General features: G+C 38.2%; 1 protein-coding gene across 2 annotated transcripts in view; it reads right to left on the reverse strand.

Annotated features, from left to right (window-relative positions):
* Nucleotides 1-31: 31 nt before the first annotated feature.
* Nucleotides 32-27,600, reverse strand: part of adcy7 (adenylate cyclase 7) — a 64,795-nt gene continuing 37,226 nt past the window's right edge. The window contains exons 6-27 of one of the 2 annotated variants that reach the window (XM_063479101.1): nt 24,590-24,750; nt 22,234-22,345; nt 20,586-20,713; nt 18,570-18,728; nt 18,334-18,466; nt 17,592-17,780; nt 17,134-17,171; nt 14,807-14,866; nt 13,124-13,198; nt 11,303-11,369; nt 11,097-11,194; nt 10,827-10,911; nt 9,296-9,433; nt 9,093-9,134; nt 8,673-8,881; nt 7,206-7,308; nt 6,948-7,106; nt 5,862-6,008; nt 5,617-5,724; nt 5,385-5,499; nt 1,708-1,832; nt 32-1,267 (exon numbers count right to left, since the gene is read on the reverse strand). In XM_063479101.1, the coding sequence (XP_063335171.1) occupies nt 1,121-1,267; nt 1,708-1,832; nt 5,385-5,499; nt 5,617-5,724; nt 5,862-6,008; nt 6,948-7,106; nt 7,206-7,308; nt 8,673-8,881; nt 9,093-9,134; nt 9,296-9,433; nt 10,827-10,911; nt 11,097-11,194; nt 11,303-11,369; nt 13,124-13,198; nt 14,807-14,866; nt 17,134-17,171; nt 17,592-17,780; nt 18,334-18,466; nt 18,570-18,728; nt 20,586-20,713; nt 22,234-22,345; nt 24,590-24,750 (2,598 nt within the window). In that variant the 3' untranslated portion in view covers nt 32-1,120. The remainder of the gene's footprint in view (nt 1,268-1,707; nt 1,833-5,384; nt 5,500-5,616; nt 5,725-5,861; nt 6,009-6,947; nt 7,107-7,205; nt 7,309-8,672; nt 8,882-9,092; nt 9,135-9,295; nt 9,434-10,826; nt 10,912-11,096; nt 11,195-11,302; nt 11,370-13,123; nt 13,199-14,806; nt 14,867-17,133; nt 17,172-17,591; nt 17,781-18,333; nt 18,467-18,569; nt 18,729-20,585; nt 20,714-22,233; nt 22,346-24,589; nt 24,751-27,600) is intronic. The other variant, XM_063479109.1, reaches the window with a different exon arrangement.

A 27,600-nucleotide genomic window follows, 5' to 3' on the forward strand; every position in this document is an offset into this window, starting at 1 on the left:
CATTCTGTAACTGTACAAAAGTCAATGTCACATTTGTTCACGGAAAGGCCAGTATATTATTATTATTGTTAATATTATGTAACCACAATTACAAACAAAATGTTGGTCTCAGAAGATAAGGCCACAAGACAAGTTTCAGAGGCACAGAAAGTGATCCAGATCAGTTTAAGTGGTCTCTGAGCTGGGGCCAGAAAAAACATTCACAGCAGGCAGGTTGTTAGATCACACAGATCGAGGACATCGAAGAGAGCGTCACAGATACCCTTCATCGCAGCATATATGGAGACAGGCAGGCAAAGATGCTGAAAATGGATTTCTTATCTGAGCAGATTAAACACTTACACAGATGGCATACATAAAGAAAATGTATTTCCTCCTGAAACACAATACATATCTTAATATTAAATTATTGTTCCTAAGGCCAAACAGCACAGCTGAAATTCCTAAAAGGTCACATAAAGACCACAAAGTGATGGAAACCTAATCTTAATCTGCTTCAGGATTTGCAGTTTAGCCACAAAGTAAAGCTTACTAGATTTACTTCTATAGATGGGAGCAAGAGAAGTTTCTCTGTCTTCTGCACAGCTGGTTTCTGACATTGAAACAGCTTAACACATTTATGTCTGGCTCATTACACAGTAACAGCAACAGTGTCCATCGCCTCTCAAAACGGAACCCATACAAGTTTCAAATTCAGATTCAAACAGAATCCACTGGAGATTTTTCCCCCCTCTTATTTTTTGTTTTAAAGGACCAAAATGGTCATCCAAAATCGCAACTGCATTTGGCTTTAGTACAATACACGTTTTTTTCTATCACATAAAATTACAGACATGGAAAATAGTACAAAAGTGATCGATCACTTGTGTCAATGTGTTTGTGACTAGAAAAAGATGGCGATACATCTTTACATACTGACCATCTCCTCAGTCATCTCCTGATCCAACCATGAGATGCTGAGTGTTGAATGCAATATCCACCACACAGCAAACAAGCAGTTCCTTTAAAAATCCTTAATTCAGCAACATCACAGGAACGCAGCTATCAGGTCCGCATGTGTGACCAGCAGGAGTCTGTAAACTAGTTTGTCCCCAGTTCTTTTTGCAGCATTGACCTGGCCTCAGCTCAGACCCATACCTTGCTGCTTGCTCATATCGGTGCACACAAAGAAAGTTTTGAGCTCCCCTTTCCCCTTCACATTGATTAGTCCTCGACACTCGCATGAGTAGCCCAGGTCCTGCAACACGACAGACGTTTCCTCTGTTACCTGAAAGCAGGCAAAGCAAACGGAAAGGAAATTGGATTAGCCCAAATTCAATGCGAGACCTTGCTTGCAGCAAAATCATTTTCCCGTGACTACATTAAACAATACGCATCTCAGGTGGCACTTTGCCTCTGCTAATGGCTTTGATTCCAAAGTAATTTACATATTTTATCAAGTTAAAGCATGAATAGCTTTTGATCTGCCAATAAATGTGATACAGAGCATAAAGTGCAATTGGAAGAGAAAGAAACAATGTAACGGTTTTCTCAGAGGATGTTCTCGTGGCTGGTTAAGGACAGGAGGAGTTTATTTTTGCAGCAGTTGAGATAGGTAAGGAAAATAAAACCCGAGTCCAGCTCGAAATTGGATCTTTTGTAAATCCAGCGATAGCTATGTTGAGATATGCTGTGTGAGAAGTGACCATTTGACCTTAAAGAACATACCTGGATTTTTCCCAGCTCTCCAGTGCTCTCCATTCTGCTGGCTACATTGACTGTGTTGCCCCAGATGTCATACTGAGGTTTCCTTGCTCCGATTACTCCGGCTATCACTGGCCCATGATTAATTCCTGTGGAAGAAAAACAACCCCCCGATATGTTAAAGTTTAATGCTGTATTTTATAATAACGTCTGTAAAGTTCATGTGCAGTGTTTATAGAGGTAAAATGGAATGAAAATGTAAGACTGAATAAGAAAAATATTTCATCTACTGAAGGCTGAGGTGACAGAGGATCAGAGGTACCAGAAAAGGCGAAATATTAGGAAGAAATAAAAGAAACATTTTAATGCATTAATACAGTGCTGTTAGTTTGCAACCAGTTTATAATCAAGGCCATTAGACCACAACAGAAATTTTCTGAGTGGCCCATAAATTTTTAAAAGAAAAGCTTTTGTGCAGCAGATGCTGAAGTACCTGACTAAAAGACACAGACAATACTGTAACTGCTCTTAAAGACACGGTGAGTCTAAAACAGTGTAGGATTTGCTTTTGCAAATAAATCACAACACGATGAAAACATGATATAAATGTAAAAGTTCACAGTAATTATTAAGATGTTTCAGTGCAAAGACTTCACAACTGATCACGCTACTGAAATGAAACAAATTGAGAAATTCTGTGTATTTTAAACCAATATAAAACGGTACCTCTACTGTCTAACTCTGATAAATGCAAGACTACGGGCACCGGCAGAAACACAAGCTTCAAATCAGCATACGCAGGTATTCTGAATCAGATGGATTCAAAATATAATATGAACTGTTTGAAAAACACGCCTACTGGGTTTTAATTTTATTCAAGTGTTAACAATATTTCTGAAATGCCTGCACTTGTTATTCTGATCTTTCTGATCATCTCCTTCCTTTCATTTTTGTTCTGCTTACCCAATCCAGGGTCAGGGGGTGGCTGGAGTCTACTCCAGTTTTCTTGCCATGTATTCTTTTCGTTTTTAATGACCAAGATAATGAATGCACGTGAGGCATACATTCACATACAGAAGACTGTGAAGCAAAACAGTGAAGCTACGATTCTCACTAAAATTTGGTAGAAAGACTGGAAAAACATTCTCTGGCCTGATGAGTCTTGATTCCTGCTGCAACGTTCAGATGGGTCAGAATTTGGTGTAAACAGCATAACAGCAGGGATCCGTCCTGCCTCGTATCAACAGTACAGGCTGTTGGTGGAGGCATAATGGTATGGAGTAAATTTTCTTGGCACACTTTGGGTCTCTTAGTACCAACTCATCTTTTGATCCCATCTTTTGACAAATGCTTCCAGCAGGATAGTGTACCATGTCGCAAAGCTCGAAGCATCTCAAACTGGTTTCTCGAACATGACAATAATTTCACTGTACTCCACAAATGGCCTCTACAGTCACCAGATCTCAACAGAACAGAGCACCTTAGGAATGTGGTGAAACAGGAGATTTATGTCAACAAATCTGTAGCAACCATGTGATGTTATCATATCTATATGGACCAAAATACTCTGGAATATTTCCAGCAGCTTGTTGAAGGAGTCCAATCCAGCACTAGCGACATGAAACTCATAAAATGTGTGGTGAGTTGATACTGGAAGCAAGGCTCTCAGCAGGCATCAAGCCTCATTCTGGCTTGTCGTCAGTCGTTTTAAACTATTGTTTTAACTGGTAGTGCAAAGCTGTTCACAACATTAGGTGACTAACGGGAAACAAATCTTCTAATCAATGAATGTACTCAGGCTCTGAGTGCATTAAAGAGAATGTATATCTTTTTAATAAACACACAAAGGAGGTTTTAAGGTGGTGGCACACAGCCACTGATGAAGAAAAATGATGCCACTCAATTAAAAATGTCACTGTTTGTACTATGTGCATTTTTAACTCCAAAAATGTAAATGTTTTGATTGTTTTTATCATAGATGTCAGGACTGTAGACACAAAAAGCGGAGGATGATGTTTGTCAGACTCTCTAAAAGGTTCTGGCTCTATATTTGAGTAAAACATTCGCTTCCTGCTATTTGATGGACTAAAGTGGCTCATAGTAACTGATCCGTATTGGTAAAAAGACCCACATAGAACGCAGTAAAAATAAAAGGAAAAGATGTATCTGAAATGATGGGCTCTGTTTCACAAAGCTGAATATGAAAGCTACTGATAGTACTAGACAATAAACCCAGTACGTCCTGAGGTGAATCTGTAACATTTTGCATGTTTGCCTACACGTCTTACCTCTCCTGTTTAACTGCACAAGAAGATCCTTGTACAGCCTAAGGCTTCTGCTTGAAATTGGCTGCACACAAAAACTAAACTTCCCTTTACAGCACGATCACTTTGAAATTAGACTTAAAGGAACATTTTGTTGTAACAGTTTTCAGTTTTGTGACCTTCTGAAGCTGTGCTGTTACTTGACCCGGGCTCCACAGCTCTGCTGGTGTGTGAAAGTGATGTTTTTAAACCAGAACGTCAGTGAGGTAGTAGCTTCAGGATCCATCATAATCAACAAGTTATTGCCGATAAGAAAACAAATGTGACCTTAAGGTTTGAGTACAGTTCGGATGAAAACCGATTAGGTTATCACAAGTCTCACTAAATTCCACTTTCCTTGGCATGGCATTAGCTCGTTGTCTCTTTAACGTGCTTAATGTGCTGCAAAACAGAAACTGCTTTGTTGCAACAATCTTTTGACCCTCTTCTAAAGACATAGTTTATTCCGTCTCCAATCACTCTTAAAACTTTGTGTAGTCAGCATCAACACTCATTTTGTTGCACTGTGTGCAAGCCAGCTTCTTAGTTTTATATGTGGACAGCATGCATGCCACTGTGTAGATCACAGCTACAACTAGCTAGGATAAAGTTTACTAAGAACCCAGATTCAAAGTTACAAAAGCGCCAGATTTCACCTGTGGGCCTCGATTTTGAGACATTATAAAGACGACATTTACAAACCACGCAAAACTCTTAAAAATCTTAATCCAGAAAAAAGCCCCAGTGTTTCAAAGGTAAAACTCAGAGCAGGGTATGCAATTGAAATGCTTATATTTACATGTACATGTTTTACCCTGCATGATGTACTCTTCTAGTCCTATATGTATGCAAGGGGAAGTTAACTGGCATAAGATCAGAGTCCTTTCTATCATGTGCAGAGCCTATTCAGCTGTACACAATAGAAGCATTATTGCTTCATTAAGTCCCAGATTGTCACTAAGAAAAGAGGGTCTGCGGGAGAACTTACTATGGCCAATGACATTTCTCATATAGGGTTCTTCTGTGAGATCTACTGTTTTTTTTTATTTTAGGGTAACTAGGAAAAATACTCCACCACATTACAGTGGAGTAATTTATGCATGGCTCAACCTGATATAAAGTGGGAACTGCTTTAACATGAAGAAAATGCCTCAAATGTCACTTTATGTTTATGAATTAATCATCATGTAACTCCAGAAATTCTGTGACTATTTTTATAGGCATGAGCTTTTAACAACCTAATAATCAAGTGTCAGTGAATGCTAGTACTCTCGCTGCAAGAACAGTACATGAATGCCAATCATGTACTGAGTAACCAAGGAAACCTGTGCCAGCCTTAACAGAGATGGAGGCTGCACAATGCAGTATTTACTGAATTAAAGGTTTATGCACACTCACCCACACGAAGCCTGAAGCTATTGAAGGAATGTCTGTTGATGCCATCTAGCTTGCCTATCAGAGCGATGGCAAACTCTACCATGATCCCTATCTGGGCGTGTTGCCGTTCTCTGTCCTAAAACAACAAAAAGTGATGTCAGTCTGCAGCCTAATTATGAGGTTTGGTCATGGCTTGCGTTTAAAACAGTTAAAGTTAAAGCCCGACCCTGGTCTGAAGTAGTAACTACCTCACCCGATTGTTCTCCTGACCAGGTGACCCACTAAGCCCCGCAGCAGCCATGTAACTGCTGCCGATTGTCTTGATTTTCTCCACACCGCTGAACTTTGGTTTGGACAACAGCTGTTGAGTTAGAGGCAAACAAACAAACAAAATGAGCTGTGTGTGCATTTATTATCCCAACCATGCCAGGGTCTTCATGATTAGCCCCTGACATTTGTATCTCAGACAAATATTCGGTAAGACTTTGACTTCCTGACCTCATCAAAGTCAGCGATGATCTCATTGAGAAGTCTCAAGCATTCCAGACCTTCTTTGTTGATATCGCACTCGGTGTAAAATTCTTTGAAATCCGGCACCGAAGCGAACATCACGCACACACAGTCATAGGACTTGTAGTAGAGGTCCTGTTGGGAAAAGCACAAAACCAACAGATAAAGTTTGTACAGGCAACATGTTACTTTTATGTTGTATGGAGCCACACTATCTGGAAGTTATGATTATTTGTAGAGTTATAGTATAGAGTTCTGCTTATATAGTTTGTAGTTTTTCTTTTTGAATAATTACTGCCATGCTGTACTCAAGAAGCTTGCTTGCGTTACTTGCCACTCCTGATTTCTTGTGATAGCTGCAGAGTCATATCGCTGATAGTAGCATGCTAGCCTGTTATCTAAATTCTTCACTTCGTCACAATTATGGCTCCAAAAAGGGTTCTGTTGTGTGTCAAACTTTCAAGCAGTAAATGATTGAAATGTATAAAGCACCTGCATATACCCACACTCCTCTGGCACATTGAGGCTTAAGGAGCTGGCCGTTTCCCCCCGCCCTGTTTTTACATTTCCGCATAGTTTCACCAAGGACGATATGAAGGGCTTTTTTACATATAGATATTTAAACCTTCCTGTTACTTCTACTAACTGTGATAACACTGAAAGGGCAATCCATGCTCAGTGTAACAATGAAGCAGCAAGACACTGAAAGGCATGTCCGCTTGTAGCCACTCCTGATGAACTTTGTACTTTAAAATCCGTCCAGTACAACTTTCTGTGTCCTGCTCTCAGTGTCAGTGAAAACCTGATGAGTAAGCAGCTGGCACCCTGACTGTGTACAGTATTATGTTTAGGTCCCTCTCTTTGGGTCGTTTAACACTCAAAATCCACATGGCTGGAAATAACAATTATAAATTTTTTTTAAGATGACCTCAGATAACATTATTGCCGCCTGGTTCATGTTCACTTTCAATATGTAATGATGGGCGGTTATCTCACGGGAGCGTTTTGTTTTTAACTCTCTTCACCAGTCCTTGATAGCATCCAGGGGACTAGAATCAACTTTGGAAATCTCACCTCGTTCTTCTTACTCTCCCCAACAAACAGCGCTGCCACGTGGGCCGGCAGCACGTTTTCCAGCAGCAGGCGGTTCAAGTTCTCTCTCGTCTCGATCTCATCCTGCTCTGTGTGGTTCTTGTTCTTTAGCAGGAAGTCCTGGCGGAAGCAGTACTCGTTCTGTAATCCAGAGGAACGGCAAGTTTAGAGGAAAATCAGCACAAGAGATAATTTTTTTGTTTTTTAAAATAATTCAGCAAACAAAAAACTGTCATTTACCTGCAGTGAGATGATGAACATGGTGACCAGGAAAAGTGTGATGTATATGCAACTCATATACTGGGGATGTTTTACCAGCCCTAAACATTTCAGGATTTCTACACTGCAAGACAAGCAAGAACATGACCAATCACAGACTCCACTTTTACTTAGAAATTAATAACTTGCAGTGGTTTGACTTTGACCACTAGTGATTAAAAGTATGAGGCGGCATAACAGTAAACTAAAATTCTCTGCTATAATTCTTATAATTCTGTATTCAGAAAAAAAATATGCAGATATTGGTGCCTTAGATCATTTTTATTGACTTGTCTGATTAAGATTATGGCTTGATGTGTGATAGACCACCCCAGAAGTAGCAATCCAACCTCTGATAAGATAAAAAAAACAAAAAAAACAAACACAACCAAAACACTAAAGCTTCAAAATGAGTCCAAACTCCTTGGTGAGATCACTATGGTTACATCCATCTTTTAAAGACTACAATCAGAACACCTTCCACTCTGTTTCGCTGAGCCACTTTCTCATCACCTGACATTTGCTGTGCCTTTTCTTTTGTCATACTCACTAAGCCTGTTTTATTGGGTTTTATTTTGCATTATGAAATTACAGTTAATTTACTTTAGAGAGGATTGTTATAATATTTTAGACTCTTGTCATTTTCTTTCTCACTGAACTACTTGATTTAAGCCATTTGCTCGTTGATAATGTTTTGGCTGCTCTGACGCAGGTCTCGACTATTGGGCTGAAGTATATCTCATGTTATATGATAAATATTACTGCACTTCAGCCATACACTGATTCAGATAAAGAAAACATGATGCTAGCAGATGCAATCTAAAATGCAACCTTTGCATGTTTGCATTAAGGCTGTCACCATATCCAGGATAATATCACAATCTAAACAAAAAGATTATTCCACCAATCAAAATCCTGCTTTTTTTACTTTCAACTTTATTAATTCACTAGTCTCCCTACTGAGGCAAATAGTGGGGAAAACTATTTGGCTAAATAGTGCGAACAAATGTCCCTGATGCACCACACCATTTGTACACAAAACAGTAATATAAAGCTAAAATTGAACGCCAAACTGCAGCAACTCAGTCAAACCAGAAACAAACAAACAAACAAACTCCTGTGAGACAACCACAGAGATCAGTAGCTGGAGAGCTGGAGCTCAGAAAGCTGAGAGTAAATAAAGTAAGAATTAAGTCCTCCAAAGTTCATGGTCTCCAGTGCTTCACTCAGCAAATAAACAACAGCCTAATTCTACCTGTGTGAGTTGTGGCATAAAGTGAATCTGACAGAGATAGTTAAAGCAACACAAAAGTGATTGCTGTCAGGGTGCTAACTTCACTGGTCACAAGCCACAGGTACGTAGATACATTTGCAGGTCATCAGCGTGAAAACAGGAAATAATACATTTCCCAAAAAGCTGTGGGATTCACCCTTTTCCTTCAGTCTCACCTGCCGTTCAAAGCATTTGTGAAGTTCCCGATGTCATTCTTGATGCTGAGGTTGCGGCTGTATTTATCAAACCGATCACCCGTGGTGGTGAAAATGATGACATAATATGCCGTGGAGGCCACAGTCAGAAAGAGCACTTTAAGCTCAAAGCTCATCCGAAGGAAAACTCCACACGCAATGAGTGATAGGATGCAGCAGTAGACAGAGTACTGAGGGACAGAAAAGAGGATAAAATGGAATTAGACTTGTAGCAAATCTAAATAATGTCCTAAATCAAATTTATAAGCAGCATGCAAACAAGTAAAACACTACACTCTTTCTTACTGTTAGGAGAACTACAATTAATACACACTACTTTACACTAAAATGTAATACTGCTATTTATACACCATTGTGTCTGGGATTAAATCTATCACTCACGGGAAGGCAAGAGTAGTCGTCTTTTTCTGCCTGTTCAAAGCACTGCAGGGGATTGGAAAAACAAATAAATAAACAACTGACAAGCAACAACCGGACAACATGCTTTGAAGCTTGGCGTGACATTTATGAAGTGCAGCACAGCTAGAAATACGAGAGTACTTAATGGATCTGTCTTAGCCTTCAACATGTGAGCAGAGTCTCACCAGGTTGAACACAGCCATGATAATGATGACCGCTGTGGTGATGGTTGCCAGAGGGAGGCGCACAAACGGTCGTTTAACCACTGCCTCTGACACAGCTGGCAGCCACCGGCAACCTGACAGCTTCTCCGGAAACAGGCGCTGCAGTGAAGTGAGGGGAAAAAAAGACAAAATGGAATCAAACAGGTACGAGCAACATGTGACTTTTTTACAGTCAGATATCTGCAGACAGCATGCATGAGTGATTCACAGCTAGCTCTTTCAAGGAAAGGAATCTGGCTGAGGAGAAAACCAAAAAAACTGCATGTCCAGAACAGAATGTCAGATGTCATCTGCAGAGTCAGTAGGGCGTCTATAGTAAGCTGTAGCCCAGTGAATGCAGGAGATAGTTTTCATGCCATGTTTCCATTCTCAGATCATCTAATTCTGGCACAGTGTGCACACAAAAACACAAGTCCTTTTCACTCATGCTTTTATTACTTGTGCCAATAGGGTGGGTGGGGGCTGGTGGCAGGGTAACTAAAGGATACTAAAATCAATTCTTATGTTTCTTTAATGGTTAATCCACCAGTATGTGCAAGGTCTTTAATCAAAATAATATTTTTAATGCTAATATATAATTACCGCTATTCATGATTTTTCAAATTTATAAAATTAAAAAAAAACAAAAAAAACAGGAAAAAAAAGGTAAAACACAATTTTTTTTGGTTCAGATGCCAATTTTGAAATTGTTACTTGAATGAATGTTACGCTTGATTCATTTCTGACTTCCAAGAGAAGTCCAGTGTGCCGAATTTGGGTATAAAAACATGAATTCAGTTTGTCATTTGCCTAATACATTGTTTCATTTTCATTTTTTTAAACATATTATTAAAATCTTTGTGTTTTCTTGTTTGTTTTTCTAATTAATTAATTAATTAAGCACTGCATTTGCACTGGACTTGAATTTAAGAGTGATCCACACAGGAATTTTGTATTATATCTTGACAAGTTAAGAAACATAGAAAGTTGTGTGACATTTTTGTCCCATCCCCTTGGTTTTTTCTTAAAAACACTGCAAATATAAAACATTAAAAACAGAAATTTTGGGTTTCGATTTAATCTCATAAACACAGTTTCTCTGAAGCACAATTACTCTTTCAATGTATGTTCAGGCATTTTAAATAAAAAAAGGAATACAGACAATCAAACAGTGCCTCAACTCTGATTATATTTATGTACTTACTGGATAATTAAACTTTTTTTTTTACAAAGTAATAACAATAATAATTATCCTTATCATCATCATCATGTGTTGAAAAAAAGTCTATAAAGAATTTAACATTAAATTTCTACTTCCCATGCACAAGGAAATTAAATTGAATGTCTTCAGCAAACCACTTTGTAACAGTAACAGATGTTACTGTAAAGATGCATGAAAGAGTTGTTGTGTCATTAAGGCTTTTTCTCCTGGTTTCTACAAACTGGGCCTGAAAAGAATCTTGTCCTAAATCACTTAAATAACCAGATACTGAATGTGAATGAATGGACAAACCTGTAAGTGACCTGCGTAACAGATGGCCAGGACCAGGAGCAGCACACAAAACAGCACTCCAAATGACACCGCCAGTTTCTGTCGACTTAGGAAGACACGAATGAAAAAACAAAATAACATCAATCTCCAGCTCATCTTCTAAATACAAAAACGTCTTCGTCGTGCGCTTCAAAACCTCTTTCAAATGCTCAAAAAACTGTTCCTCCTTCGAGTTTGTACTCATGAGAAGAACAGATATTCAAATCTCCGAAAAACTTAAAACATACTCACTCGCTTGCAACAAACATCTGAATGATGAAGATACAGAGGAAGATGAAGGTGGCACAGCTGGCGTAGTGTTTGAACATCGGCAAATCCAGGGCTCGATACTAAGAAAGGCAGAAGACACTTATTATGTTTCTTTTTCAGTATTAAAATGACTAAATGTAAAAGTATGATGAAGCAGTCATTTATATTGAACATTAAATCTCACCAACCTGTTTTGCCAGATCTTTCTTCAGAAACCACAGAGCTAAGCCGCTCTCTTCAAACTTGTACCACTGCCTACAACACAGGAAGGGAGGGAAGTGGGCATGGAAGAAGAAAAGCAGAGAATGAAGGTGGAATGTGAGTTATTAACTGTCTCCTTCTATGAGATTTACATTTCAGGTGCTCTGTATTGTGACTGTTTTTAAGGTGAGCACTGGGCACATGCTGCACTGCTCTCTGTTGGATCACACCTGATGCAACAACTTGATGCAACGGCAAAGAAAAAAAATCTCAAAACATGAAAAAACACTGAGGTCATAATTTCTGTTCATTATAAACAAATAATTTTACTGAACACCACAGATCATTATGGAGGCTCTCAACTTAATCTGCATGTTTTAACCTCTAAGATTAACAAAGATAGTGCACACAGCTTTAAGTGGAGGTCAGCGCAATGGCAAATAAAAGCTACAATATTAATAGTTATCTCTTAAGTATTAAGTGCTCGGTTATCATTAAGGCTCCAATTCAAAGGAGGGCAGAACAATTCTTATACAATTTTCTTAATTTCTTTAATTTCTTTGTGTGCTGAACAGAGAAGGCAAACTAAATTTGCTCTTAAATCTACTTAGATAACCTTTTGTATACTCATGGTTGTGCATATACAAAAACATCTCTGATAACAAAAAAAAATACACATAATTATAAATTAACAGTAGAAAAAAAAACTATCACCTTTTTCGTTTTGCTATTATTATTATTATTTTTTTAAATTGGTGCATCATTTCCATTCAGTTTCATAAAATGAAATCATTGCACAACAGCTGGAACGATATGCGTGTTTTAGCTGCAGCCTCCGATTTCAGAGAAGCTTTATTTTTAATCTGTAATATCTGAAGCTGTAAAGCAGCAACTTCACTAATTATCTAAAACATCTGCACAGTCAGTCAAGGTCTAAAAGTTCACAGTCACAGTTAGATTACTAATGTGACATTTCAAATAACAGTTAAATCATTGTCTGTAATCTATTGCTCCATCAGATCCATGTATGCATTTTTAATGTACCAGAGTATAAATTCAATGACAAAATGTTTCTCTTACTGTCACCATGACCTTTTGGTTTTGTGCAAATATTTTCTTCACAGACAGTCACAGACCAGTTTAGCAAAACTGTGGTATCTATACCACAAAAGCACAAACCAAATGAACCAAATGCGAACAAATTTGTCATCTGTGCTTACTTCTGATCAGCACCTGACCTGAGAGGATGCAGGTAAACCAACACAGGGCCTCATTTAAGCATTGTAGAACACTGGTTCGGAGCTGTGGCTGCTGCTGGTTCATTTAAAGTAAAAGCTTGTGACACAGGCTGGTGTCAGATCGCTGAATTTTAAATTGGGTTAATGGATTTTAATATTTGGTTGGTTGTATCAACAACCAGAAGATTAACTTTTTAGTGTCAACTGTGAGATTTTAAAGTTTGTAGGATATTGCCATCTGGACTAAAGCTGTGGAAGGATCTATCAGCACACTGACAGGACAACACTACTGAGCTTAAAGCAATAGTAGCTGAACAAAAATAAACTGCAACATCTTGGCATATAGAAATGGTCACACAGCCAATCCAGAATTTCAGGGAAACAACAGAGTAAACAATTAGTCAGGTTTATCATTAAGGATCAAGATGTAACCACCATCAGAAACAATTCAGCAGAGGATTTCCTCCACTGTGCAATTCCTTTAAACCTGTTAAATACAACACATTGCAATATTTTATCAACTATGCTACAAATATTGCATAAATTGTGATTCGACCGAAATCGACCTACTTGTTGCTGAGCTCGTCTATGGCAATGGTCATCTCATTGTGCAGCTCCTCATCAAACCGAGTCTTCTGGGATTTCCTGGACCAGAAAACAGAGACAATAAGGAAGTGGCATGCAGACAAACAGAGACATGTAGAGTGACTGGAACAGATGCTGGAAAACCAGATCAAGCATGTGGGTCACTCTGGTCCAGTGTAGCTGTGGTTGGAGGCCACTTGGTTAATGCCATTCTGAGCATTAGTGAGAAAAGGGAAACGTAGGTTGTGCCTGCGAGAGTGTTACTGTATGAAAAGGGAGTGTGCCGGTAATGCTGCAGAGATCTGTGTGTTAGATGATCTCAGTGGGATTTGGTTGGTGTGTTTCTGTCGTGCTCCTGCTCGGAAACCCCCCTGCTACATCAGGAAGGAAACATTCACACAGATGCAGAAACCCTGATTACCACACAAGCCCCAGTAGGTGATCAGCGTTAATAGGATCATGTCAGTCCACTAACAAAGGTTAGGGGCTTTCGAGATCGCATGTTGCCCTGTTACAAAGAGGCGGCAGTTAGAAAAGGTCAGAAAATATGTATTACACCACTGCACAGGTTAGTGTTAGAACAGCAAGGTTCTCTGCTAAGACAGTAGTTCTCAACCTGGAGGTCTAGTTTTTAACATTTCATTGCTTTTAATTACTACATTCAAACTTAGAGTAATTATCTTTTTAAAATTATTATAAAAATGCATATAAAATATTTGAAGGGGACCTATTCTGCTCACGTCCGGGTCCAAATTTTTACTCTTACACTCAAGTAGCTGTGCATAAGTTCAAAACATTTTTTAATTATCTTATATTGGGCCTTGATGCCACCCCTCAGGTCATTCTCTGTTTGGTACACACCGTTTTACGTTCCTACCATCTCCAGCCATCTTTCTTTCGATTGGTGGCCCCTCATAAACAGAAGGCTTGAATGGCAGGTGGGTGAAGCTTCTATGCTTGTACTCACAACTGTCAAATATTCTAACTGAATTATACACGCAAGATTTTGAAAAACTTGCACACTTAATTATGAAACTGAGTAACAAATCAACACTGCTGGCTTCTCTCCCAAGTGGCACAGAATGTATGATATCAGATATGTCACATATGTCATTTCCAGTACAACAAGAAAGACACAGAGAGAGCACAAATGGTTACGATTTAGCCTACTGTTACTACTGAACATAAGTGGGTGAGCTGAGCAAAAGAAAAAAAAAACCCAATATAATTGTTAAATAATTCTTATTTTGTTCCTCGTGTTTAAAGTTTAGTCATACTGAATTTTAAAGGCTGTTTTTATATGTGTAAATAACAAGCCAATTACATACATGAGTAAAAAGTGACAGCTTTAATAAAAAAAATATATAAAAACACATAATAGGTCCCTTTAAAACTTTTCTTTCGGTTATCTGCATAAAGCGAACTGATTGCAGGGGACTGGGAAAACAAAACAAAACACGGCAAGTGCATTATTTAAAGTAAAACTCAGCTCTTCTCCTGCTTCACCACGCTAACAGGAGAAGATGGCAGCTGTAGTCAAAGCTGGCATGAACTTTGGCATTTACGCAAGCGCACGTGAGGCATTTGTTGGGGAGAATAATCTGAAAGGCTGAGAACTACTGCACTGAAAGGACTGAGGACCTTGCGGGCCGTGAAGGCTCCACTCACTTAGGGTTGCCGAGCGAAGGGGCGGGGAAGGAGAATGCCTCTTCTAGAGACTCATCAAAGCTGTCGGGGTCCAACAGTAAAACACAAATATACATCGATCACAACAGAGCAGCGCAGAGCCAAAAAACACAGGATTTATAATCATTTTAAGATAAAAATCGAGCGTAGTGCAATAACAACTGTCAGTTTTAATCAGAGATCAGTATAATCTACCATGTCGTGTCATTAAAACCGTGTGGATCATTTCACTGTGACAGCCTCAGCCTTATTGGACTGTGAATACATGAATGAAATTGACAGTTTCCGCGATAAAACAAACCTACACACTCTCAGGATGGAATGCTTGTGCACTTGGATCACACTTATCTCTTCTAATCACATTACTTCAGCCCACACTGTTTTGTGTAGGCGGGTCCTGCCCACTGATCAGTAGCTTTGCTGTTTTCATTCTGCCTTCACCAGATGGGGAGAGAGAATTAACCATTAAAAGCTATGACCACAATCAATTTGGTTATGCATTATTTAAAGCTAGTGGAAGGGCTACTCATATTGCTCAGAACTCCTACCCCTCTGCAGGAATAATTGCCACTGCAGCACAGCTTTAAAAAAAAAAAATCTCTATTTGTTAGTCAAATCGAACTCCTCGAGCACTGCTTTTGCTTCCATGAAACAGAATCATTGTGATTCTAAGAAATATTAAATCTGTACCAATCAACAGACACTAATTGTGTAGTTACGCTTGCAAGAGCTGTGACCTAATCAGAGTGCTATAAACGTTTATACTCGCTTTTGAAGCATACTTAACGCACTGCAGTTTTCTCCTAAATAATAAGTGTTGGTGCTGAGAAAAAAGGGGAAGCTCCCCAAAAAACTGCTTCACCACGCTAACAGGAGAAGATGGCAGCTGTAGTCAAAGCTGGCATGAACTTTGGTGTTAAGCATGACACAATGGTGCTTTGATGACACAATGGAGTTTTCTCCTAAATGATAAAAACATTCAGCAATTTCTCTCGCTACTGATTTCCAAGATGGAAACTCTACACTTCAAGACTGATGTATTCTTGAAATTCTTATAGAGACCAACCTGCCTTCAGACTGACTGTGCATCAGAGCGACAAAAATTGGTAACAAACAGTGCAAGACAGGGCAAAAAATAAAAACAACACCATTTGCAAGCATTAATTAGATCATTTTTGGCAAGGCATGACAGCAGTGAGCATAAACTGCCCGTCAGACATCTGTGTTACATATTAAGTGACCTACTAATGCTACTACATCTGCTATTTACAACACCGTTCCAAAAAAGCCGTGATGCTTTGGAAAATATATGTAAAAACAGAATGCAGTCATTTACAGATCTCATTTTATCCACAATAAGAAAGAAATCCCAAAGAAATCATATCATGTGTCCAAACTGAGAAAGTGTTCCATTTTAGGAAAAATATTAGCTCATTTTGAATGTGATGGCAGTAACACGAATCAAAACAGTTTCAATGGGGCAACAAAAGGCTGAAAAAGTAACTGGTACATTTTGCAAGCAATTAGGTTCATTGACAACAGGTCAGTAACATGATTGGGTATAAAAATAGCATCTTAAACAGGAGATGTTTCTCAGAGGTAAAGATGGGCAATTTCAGAATAACCTAAAATTGTGAAACGCTGACTGTCAAATAATTTACAGTACATAATATCATACAAGTATACCAAGAATTGGGGGAAATCTCTGTGCGCAAGGCACAAGGCTGAAAATCAATATTAGATGTCTTAGGACTTCTAACAACAAAAATGGTACCATACTCCTCTTCCAAAAGCCCAGCACACACAGAAGAACATATTCAGCACGCTGCTTGTACGCTCACCGCAAGTTACTCTAGAGGATAACAAACTAGATGCTATATGGTGTTTTAGATATCGTCTAAAATGACTCTGAAATCTCAGATCTTTCAGAAATGCATACATATTGGGTATTATGTTAATCTCCATAAGTACAGCTGAATATAGTCAGTGATGTAACATCTGCAAAATGTTAAACTATAATATGCTTCTAAATGCTTCAATATAGTCTTATATAATACAGTATTAATAAAGACATTACAAAGACTTCAGGGTTTATGGACTGATAAGAATGTACTGGCTGGAAAATTTGCTGGCCAAAAACTCTTTTCTTTTGAGGCAGTTGTCATAATGATGCTACTGAGTAAGTTGGTTGTAAAAGCCAGCGTGTATCTGTGTGAAAAAGCTTTTTGTCCATGTCAACTTTCATGTTGTGTTTGAGTCATGTGTGAATTAATTCTGTAGCTACTGGAGCAGCTCAAGATTCGTCTTACCTCTCAGGGTTCTTGGAGCTCGGTCGCAAAGGAATATCCTGAAAAAGATGAGGATAATACTGTAGTTATATAGCATTTTGGTTTGGAAATGTTCTCACAAGACAATGATTCCTTAGTTTTGATGAAAGACATGTAAAATCAATTTTTAAATCTCTTGATTTCTTAAAGCTTTTTTAAAAATTCAATGCTTTGAAAGTAAAAATAAGCTTTTCTGACTTCTGATATGTTTAATTTCCTTTACTTATCACATTCAGAAATAACATTAAAATCCCCTTCTGCTAAATTGCGTAATACACACTTATTGCCTTTGCTGCATGCTGACCAATCATGTATGTGTGCATGGTCATTCTCACAATAATCTCATTCTAAGCCACAAATAAAACAACAACTTTATACTCTTCCATTGTCATCTTGATAATAATGTAAATAAACCATGGTGTACAATCCAGCGACCTTACCTTGAAACGTGGTTTGCCATTGACAATCGTGTCTGGTGTGAAGCCCTCTCGGTTCTGCAGGTGGGCGAAAGGTTTGACAGCCCCCCAGGATTCAAGGTAGCGGGTCATACGCACAGATGCTCGCATCTTCAGACCATCATTCACCCGAGGTTTGGGGGCCCTTTGGGTGTTCAGGGAGGGGTCCTTAGACTTAAGATGTAGATGAACATGCAAAGATTTGATAGTGAATATCATGTACTAATAGCTCAAAGAATCCATCCCATCTGCTCAAAAAGAGCTGAAAATTGCAACAAAAAATACATTTATGCAGTATTCTTTATAGTGACAAATCTGACCTAAGATCAGACACCAAGGAGAAAAAAGGAAAAACGTTTGCTGAGGTCGTGAGAAACAAACATCCAAAAGTATAGTGGGAAGGGGAAAAAAAGATTTTTTTTAAAGGGTACCGTGGCTAGCATTTGGGGAGTATATTATAGCTTAAAAAAATTAATTTTCGGTTAAAATATCAACACATATTGTTCTTTGACATATAGCAAGCAACATCCAATTAAAAAAAACCCACAGTGTGTAAAATACAAAGTGAAAAATATAAAAATGATTTACATGATTAATATGATTGTTTTATTAGTAAAATTCAAAATCCTAACAGCAGTTATCTGTATGAGTAGACATTTGAAATGCTAAAGATTTCTCTGTGTCCTTCACAAATTGTGTTTTTTAGGAATATGGACTTAGAGCTTACCCGTGGATCAATGACTAGGTAGGTCCGGACGTTGAGTTCTTTTAAGTAGGTGTCCCTGAGGTGACCGTTTCCTTCTTCCACTTCATACGCCTTGTTTAGGTGCTTCAGAGTCGCCTCTGTTATGTGGACACGTCTGGCCAAATGTAAAAAATAAATAAATGAATCTGGTAACTTCAACTTTGAGAGTCGATATTAAATGGGAAACAAGAAAAGGTAAAAAGGGTAGTGCTCCATACCCTGGAAGGCCTCCTGACTCCATATGATTGGCTAGAGTGACATCATGTGACCATACATCAAACTGCCACTTACGAAGTCCAATCACACCACAGAGCACGTTGCCCGAGTGAACCCCAACTCTCATGTTGATATCCACTCCTGTGGCCTCTCGTACCTGCCTGAAGTAGTTTTGCAGAAATACAAAAACTTGTTTTCATTCTTTAATATTATTTCTATATTTTCAGTAATTCCAAACACAATAACACTGCAAGGATGTATGTGTGTGTGTGTCTCTCAGTGCATCTCTACCATACGTTTCTGTGTTTTAATCTGTATGGTAAAAATGTTCCCCTTAGACCTTCCACGCAGTTTAATATACCTTCCACTGACACGTTACATTCATTTAATTTCATTTATTTGTTCATTTCAGGCACAACAAAAATACCTATATTGAACATAAAGTGCACAAAACAAAAAAACAAAAATTACCTGAAAAGGAGCGGGACGAAGAAAACTTATTAAATCCCACCCCTATACTCACTCATCAACAAAAAACAATAAGCTTCCCGCAGCTACGCCCATCGTTGCAAACCAAACAAACCCATCAACAGCCCCGGGCACATGCAAGCTTCTCAACGGCAGCTCGCAAACAACAAATAGAACCTTCATAACTGAATACAGAATATATTAATTATAAATTGCGTTACCACAGGTAACAGGCAATAATAATTACATAGTAACAAACACACATACATATACATACATACATATATATCTACACACACATGTACATATATGTACATACATACGCACACACTTTTTTTTTTTTTTTGGGAATCCAAACCAACAATGGTAAGAGAACAGACATTACAGAGCACACTAAAACCATCATTGAGTATACTGTGACCAGACCAACTGTTTGTAGAGGAATTTAAATCTATGAATATTTTTGCATTGTTTCAGTTGTAAACTCAGACTGTTCCAGATTTTCACACCACATACAGACACACAAAAACCTTTACGGGTTGTTCGAGTTCTGGGTAATTTGAATTCTCCGAAGCCTCTCACATTATAAACCCTTTCTCGAATTTCAAATATAGTTTGTAAATTTGCAGGTAGAAGTTTCTTAAAGGCTTTGTATAAGATTATGGATGTATTGTAATTAACCAGATCCTGGAACTTAAGTAACTTTGCCTGAAGAAAGAGTTTGTGAGTATGATCTAGATAACCAGCCTTGTGAATAATACGCAGTGCTGGTTTCTGTACTGTGACTAATGGATTAGTTGTATTTTTATATGTGTTTCCCCACACTTCCACACAATATGTAAAGTATGGAAGAACCAGGGTACAGTACAGAGTACGAAGTGCATCTTTATCAAGGTATGGTTTCACTTTGTTCAAAACTGCGAGGCTTCTGGAAATTTTGGTTTTTATGTGTCTGACGTGGGGTTTCCATGAAATTTTGTTATCAATTACGACTCCCAAAAATTCGTTTTCACTCACATTATCAATTGGTACACCTTCAATGATAATTGGTAATTCTATATTATATTTTAAATTACCAAAAAACATTGCTTTAGTTTTATTTATATTTAATGATAATTTATTTATGTCCATCCATTTTTTTATTAATTTTAACTCCCTGTTTACGGTCATTACAAGATCAGTATAATCATCGCTACTGAAAAATATGTTGGTGTCATCTGCGAACAGTATGAGTTTAAGTACTTGAGAAACATCAAAAATATCATTTATGTAAACATTGAAAAGTTTTGGTCCCAACACTGACCCTTGGGGAACACCACATGTAATACCAAGTTTCTCTGAATGGTAATGCCCTATGCTAACATATTGTTCCCGACCCGTTAGGCAACTTTTTAACCAGTTACCAGCTTTCCCTCGAATACCATATCTTTCCAATTTATCCAATAAAATTAATGCATAAATCCTGGTTATTTAAACATTTCACAATGTATATCTTGAAAATAACTGTACGTTAAAAACAGCTAAAAGTGACTGTTATAAGAAAAACTTACTTGATGGCTTCACACATGTCCAGACCCATTTTGACACAGTTCTTTGCATGTTTAGGCAGTGACACCGGCAGCCCAGACACACAGTAGTAGCAATCTCCGAGGATCTTGATTCTCATGCATTCGTTTTCCTTTAAAGAATGAGAAAAACAGATCCGTCATTCACAAAATAAAATGGTAAAATGGTAAATGGCCTGTATTTATACAGCGCTTTACTAGTCCCTAAGGACCCCAAAGCGCTTTACATATCCAGTCATTCACCCATTCACACACACATTCACACACTGGTGATGGCAAGCTACGTTGTAGCCACAGCCACCCTGGGGCGCACTGACAGAGGCGAGGCTGCCGGACACTGGCGCCACCGGGCCCTCTGACCACCACCAGTAGGCAACGGGTGAAGTGTCTTGCCCAAGGACACAACGACCGAGACTGTCCAAGCCGGGGCTCGAACCGGCAACCTTCCGATTACAAGGCGAACTCCCAACTCTTGAGCCACGATCGCCTCTATTTAAATAAATAAATAAATAAAAAAATCAATGTGCCACTTTGTACAAAACAGCTTTGCCTATTAGGGTTTAAGTGTCTCAGTCAGACCTTAATTAGTGAGCGTTTCCTTTTTCAGCTGTCAGACCCTGATTTTCTGAGATGAAGATTATTTCACTATAGTGCCAACAGTGGTTTAAGAGGCAAATATTGAAAGTGCAAGTTGAATATAAATGGGCCCAGAAATGCCCCTGTGGTCAAGCTTATACTGGAGAAAGCACAAAAACAACATATTTCAGAACATAAAACAGCCATTTGTAATGGAAATGTGGAGTATGGTATAGCCAAACACTATCATGAGGTTAAACATGGCTCCCCTACCATCTTCATTTAATTGGTCTTGAGCATGTAACTCTTCCTGCCAGAGGGGGCGATCTTTCTAAGCTTTGTCAGAGAGGAGTTCAATCTTAAACTTCCATTTGTGAACAAGCACCAATGCAAACAATGATATATACAAAGATACAGAATGTTTATGATGAAACTTGTAGCCTCAGTTGTAAACACACTACTCTGTTTTAAGAATTATACTTACTGTTGCATATTTTTAAGAGGGTGATATGAGATTAGAAAGTGATTTACTATGTGATTGTTTTAAGCCAATCATCTGACAGATTGCAGTATGTACAGCAGCTTTCCCCAACCTTTTTTGCGCCACTGACCGGTTTATGTCCGACAATATTTTCACAGCCTTTAAGGTGTCGCGGATAAATACAACAAAATAAAACCAGTACTGGTACCAGAAAAAGAAGATTGTTCATAACACACGGGAAAAGACCCAGGGAAACTGAGTTAACGATTAAAATGATTAAAAAAATAACTCTAAAAACCAATAAAAACCCTGAAAACCATAAATTTCACACCCGAGCCTCAACTCTCGCGGCCCGGTACCAAGGGACCGCTGATGTACAGTATATGATCTCTATTTTGTTTCACACTCTGATGAAAGCCACAAGGCTGAAATGTTAGCATGTTTGCTAGCATGGCTAAATAAATTGGTGTGTTTGAGATTTGTCAACAATGGAAGTTTTGTGTTTGTGCAACCTATTACCTTTGGGTATTCGACACTTGGATATAAAAGGTATTTTTATTTAATGTCTTAACTCACCTTGGCAATTTGGTCAAACTTGCCAAACAGTTCATTGAGCATAATGACCAGCTCCTTGGGAGAACAGTCACTGGCCAGTCGGGTGAAACCGACAATGTCTGCATACAGAATGCTGAAAGATATTAAGTGAACGAACATTTAACACAGAAATATTCACATGTCATGAAAGAATACCCATTCAACATGTGCAACAAGCATTTATCAAACAAAATAGGTTTTAGAGCTGGTAAAGTTTACATGCATACATGCTTCTGACTTTATCAATGACACATCTGATGTCAAGCTTTTTTTTTTTTTTACTACAGTGGTCCTGACTGAAAAACTCAAAATTCAAATTGTTTGGTGATGTTTTGATTGTAGAAACTACAAAAAAAAAAAAAAATCACACTAATTAAGCCATCCTTTAAAATCCAAAAGAGGAGATTCCTAAAGAAAAACACCAGGCTTTGCTTACTTTGGGCCAAACCCATGTGATTGCGATTCACATGCCCAGGCTGATAAAAAGAACAAATACTGGCAGAACAACAAATCCTGTCTTTCATCATTCAATACAGTGGCTTTCGTCACTCAACCAATTAACTATAGATGCTGACAAGGACTTCCTGAAGGCTCTGTTAACAATCAACCAATGTGCAGTGGACTGGAGGATACTAATGGCCATAATGCTCAAACAGTTTTAGTCCTTCAAATTTGGCCCCAAAACGGCAGCTTTTCTCAGCACAGCCCATTATGATCCATTGTGACCATTATGGGCTGTGCTGATCGGGATTGATCGGGCAAAAATATCTGTACTATCACCCATTAAACTTCAGTAGACCTGATTTAAAGGCATGTTTGGTTCAAATGCTGAATCACAGGCCAGGCATTATTAAAACTACCCATCAGCAAACCACAAAGGAACACGGATATCTTATATGACCTATCAAAGACCCTGACACCACCAAAATAAAGACTAGAAGCTTGGCATGAATTCAAACAAAGAGAGAGCAATGGATTCATTGTCTTAACATATCTGTATTCACACCAGCTAAGTGAATACAATCATCTGACCATATTAGAGGTTATGTCAACAGCCGTGATTAATGCTGCACGAAGCATTATGCAATTTGTTTTATCTGGCTTAGAAAAGACTACTGAAGGGAACTATTAAAGAAGCCATCAACTATGTCCAAGAATACCCATGGTTCAGTTTATTTGGAACTGTTAAACTCTAATAAAAACAACCACAAATATTCATAGCTTGTGTACATATAGGCAAATGCACCGAGTGGAGCTGATTACTGACACCGTTGAAGCCTGGCCTGAGTAACGCTGGCCGTAGAGTGACCAGCGGATGAACACAGATACTGCACCTGCTTCCACTACGTGACTGAAGTGAGCCAGGTGTTTCAGGAGACTGAGAACACAGCTAATTACTGGGCTGACTCAGGTAATTATAGAGACTTGTATGGGACACGGCCTATCATTTAACACCTTTTTGCAGTGGCCTTAAATGAACATGGAAGCAAAGATAATACCACAATGGACCTTTGATTGCAAAATTCAAAACCTCTATAGATCTTCAAGCATTTCTTCAAACATCTTAAAAAGAAAATAGTTTAGTTTTGTTGTGTTTAATGCCATTACAGTTTCATTTTGCGTCCACGTGCAGAATATTGTTAAAAAACAACTGCCTTTACAGAGTATTCAGTTTGCTCTTAGGAAAACCTGCAATGCTTTTAGTGACGTGAGATGAGAACGGCGTCCTGTTTCCGTATCAGAAAAATCATTTCGCTTTCAGCTGCCCTGATATCGGTCAGCACTTGCTAAATTAATGAAAATCTCATAAAGCAGAGCTATATTTGGGTCACTGCTTGGAAAACAGACATAGTAATCTCCAGTATTTAGAGAATTGGTCTCGAATTGCTTTTTTCCCCCTGCTTTTTTCTTGCCTTGTTTGTTTTATGAAGTGATGCCTGAGGATTTACATTTAGATTAAGAATACAATACATTTCTTTTAATTACTTAAAAAAGTCCTTTCTAATTCAAAGTCAATGTGATAAATACAATAAAATACTTCTGTTTAAAACACGGGTCTTTTACAAGACACGCATACCAGATGTGAGTCACAATCCATCTGAAGTGATTCATTTTAAGCTTACACAAATGTAGTCTTATTTAGTCTGAAAATCTGTCAGTGTTAATAATTATAAGCAGAGCAAATTCAGGCCACAGACACGTATTTCCAAAATGTCAGATTGGACAGCCAATATCTGCTGCCAGAACAATGAGTGCATTTTTTGACTAAAATGAGGCTTCTACAACGAGGTTATTATTTAAAATAATATTGTGATCCCAAAGATGGTTGCGGTTGTACCTGACATTTTCATGCCTCTTGACATAGAGGCTTTTGAAGTTGTTATCTTTGACGAGTCGTTGTTGCTCTTCTTTGTCTTTACAGTCTTGCAAGCGCTCCATTATTGCCAGTTTCATCTTCATGGAGATGTAGACTGGCAACACAGACTGCAGCAGGTTCTCCTGCAAATACAAACAGACACACACACACACACACACACACACACACACACACGCACAATTAGTTACATAAGTGCAATTTAGGAGAGTCAGGAAATTAAGCTTATTTGACTGCTGCACTCAGTATACAGCCATGAGTGGTCAAGTCCTGTAGTGAACAAAGGTCTACCAGAAACAGAAAGGGTAGAACAGAAGACATCCACAAATATGATGACCAGAACACAGCCACAAAACCTCCAATTAAAACACTTTTTTTTCCTGTGACCATCTTTAATTCTGTCTGTAATCACATCATACTTTGAGTCCCAATCTGTATCAGTCCTATTATTTCCTCAGCACTGTCCCCACACCTGTGAACTTTTACTTAGCATTCAGAGCAGGAGTGGTTTATATAGAGACCAGAATATTCAAACTGGGTTAAAAATGGTGCAATGGCACCAAACACATACAAATCATGCTGCTATCGCATCTAGTCCATGACTAACATGAGACAGCAGAAGAAATATGTGTATAGCATGAGCCATAATACCCTGAGGCCTGAGAAATGTTCAAAGTTCGACTGCTTCATTAAGACACAAATCTGACGAGCCAACTTCCAAAGAAATGATTAATCCCTTCTGACACCATATGAAGGGCGGCAGGTTACATCATCTGACTACGCTGGCTGAGACAAGGCTTGTTATATTTTAATTCAACAAGTCACTGCAAAGTGCTTCAAATATATTTCCTTTATTCAGCGAGGTAAACGTCTCATTGGCATTTTAAAAATCCTTCAAAAGACTAGAGCAAGAGTACTTAGTCTTTTTTGCTAATTGACTTAGGGGACAAACATTTGTAATTGTGATGAATGTGATGACAATAATCATGAGATGTGAGTAAGATATTTGTACAGAAAGAATTAAAATGAGAAGTTGATGTGCAGTTCTTTGTGCATGAATAAATTAGCTGACCTATTTATACATTTTTATGCCATATACATACGCATACTATTACAGTGATGGATGCTCATGTTAAACCTTTTTGCAAGTGACAGCTAATCAGAAGAAATTTTACGAGAAAGGGGAGGAGCTAAAATAACTTTTTTTTTCAGAACTGTGCTATAAATGTCTATGTATATATATATATAGTGTTTTGAGTTATTAATGCTTGTAATTCAGCGCGGTTGATTTTCTTGTAATATTTTCCCAATCTTTCCATTCATATTTGGTTAAGATGTAGAGAAGCAGGAACGAGGGCTGCATGTGTGAACAGTTAAATTTGATTGATTAAATTGTAAACTGATTTTTTTTAAGGGTTTTCAATCCACACTCCAGCTGGGCCATATAAGAACATTCACATTCTTGTTTTTAAGCCATTCCTGTCTTCATTTCGCACATGGTTCAAGTCATTGTATTGCTACAACACTGATTGCCTTCATAATCTACAATATTGCTCTATTCTGGGACCCTTTTATTTACTTCAGCTAATCAGGACCTGGCGAACCTCCACTCGCTTGGCACAGAGATACCACTACCACACTTCATGGTATGCAAGGTATGTTATATACCAGCTGATTTGTGTCTAAATTTAGTGCTTTGGTAGTTTACATGTGAGAAATGTCTCTGACTTTTTGGAAAAGCCAAGTGTGTTGTCACAAGACTTTTATTTCCCTGGAGGGTTTGTGGACACTCTCCAAGCTGTCAAAACATATCAAGGACCTGAGAGAATGAAAATTAATTTTGAGTCCTATTTTTTTAGTCCAAATACTCACGCTTTTTTTTAAAAAAAAAAATTAATTTAAAGGGAAATTAAAAAGTAAGAACACACACATGCATTTAAATGAGTGTAAACAGTAGACAACATACAGTTGTGTCTTCTTAATTACTCAAAATAGCTTACACATAAAAATTACGGTCACCCATTTACACAAACTCTCATGATAATTATACTTTTGCTGCTACACACAAATATATGGGAAGTTTTTTATTTGTTTGTTTGTTTCAGTATCTGGATTGCGGACACCTCGACACGTAGAAAGGAGAAGCCGGAGCAGTAACAACAGATCGTCTGATTAGTGGATCTCTGATGTACGTCCTGAGTCACTACCACTCCGAAGTAAAAACAAATAATCCACATGTAGTAATATTTAAACACAAACAATGTGGGAGAGATCATGAGGGTTAAGAACTCACCTAAGGCAAAGCATTTTATGTGTTAGTCCTTAAAGATGCATTTGTGTGTGTGTGTGTGTGTGTGTGTGTGTGTGTGTGTGTGTGTGTGTGTGTGTGTGTGTGTGTGCTCATGCTTCCTCCTCTGTGCTACAATATCACCTGCTTTTTAGTCACAATGGAAAATATTTATCAGAAGAAGAAAAAAAGAAACACCTCTCATAAAGTGACCTTTGCACAGAGGACAGTATGTAAAGTGCTTCTGGAAATGTCATTCTTTATATAATGTGTACATGTGAATGAAAATGTATATGAAAGATCCCTAGTATAATACTTATTTTAACATGTATAAGCATTGTTATTAAACCAATTTTATTAATGTTGGTTTCACATGGGAGCATAGACAAAGAGTTTGAATATCATTTTGATGTCCTTCACACCCTGCCAAGAAGCATTTCAGGATAATATACTGGGCTTTTCCCAGTGGAATTGACACAGTGTGCGATTGTCATTGGTTCCTCTTTTTCTCTCGCTCCCTCCCTTCCCCTCTCCTCCCAGCCACAGTTCAAAAACAAGAAGAGAAGGTTTGAATGTTAACGATTATATCATTCCTTTTTTTTTCCTGCTAGGCAACACTGAAGCCTCCCTGTCAGCATGTTTTATGTCCTCTACTAAGCAACAGTCAAAACAAATGATAAAAGGGGGA

Source organism: Pelmatolapia mariae, linkage group LG1 (assembly GCF_036321145.2).
Source record: "Pelmatolapia mariae isolate MD_Pm_ZW linkage group LG1, Pm_UMD_F_2, whole genome shotgun sequence".
In the NCBI taxonomy this organism is placed as follows: Eukaryota; Metazoa; Chordata; class Actinopteri; order Cichliformes; family Cichlidae; genus Pelmatolapia; species Pelmatolapia mariae.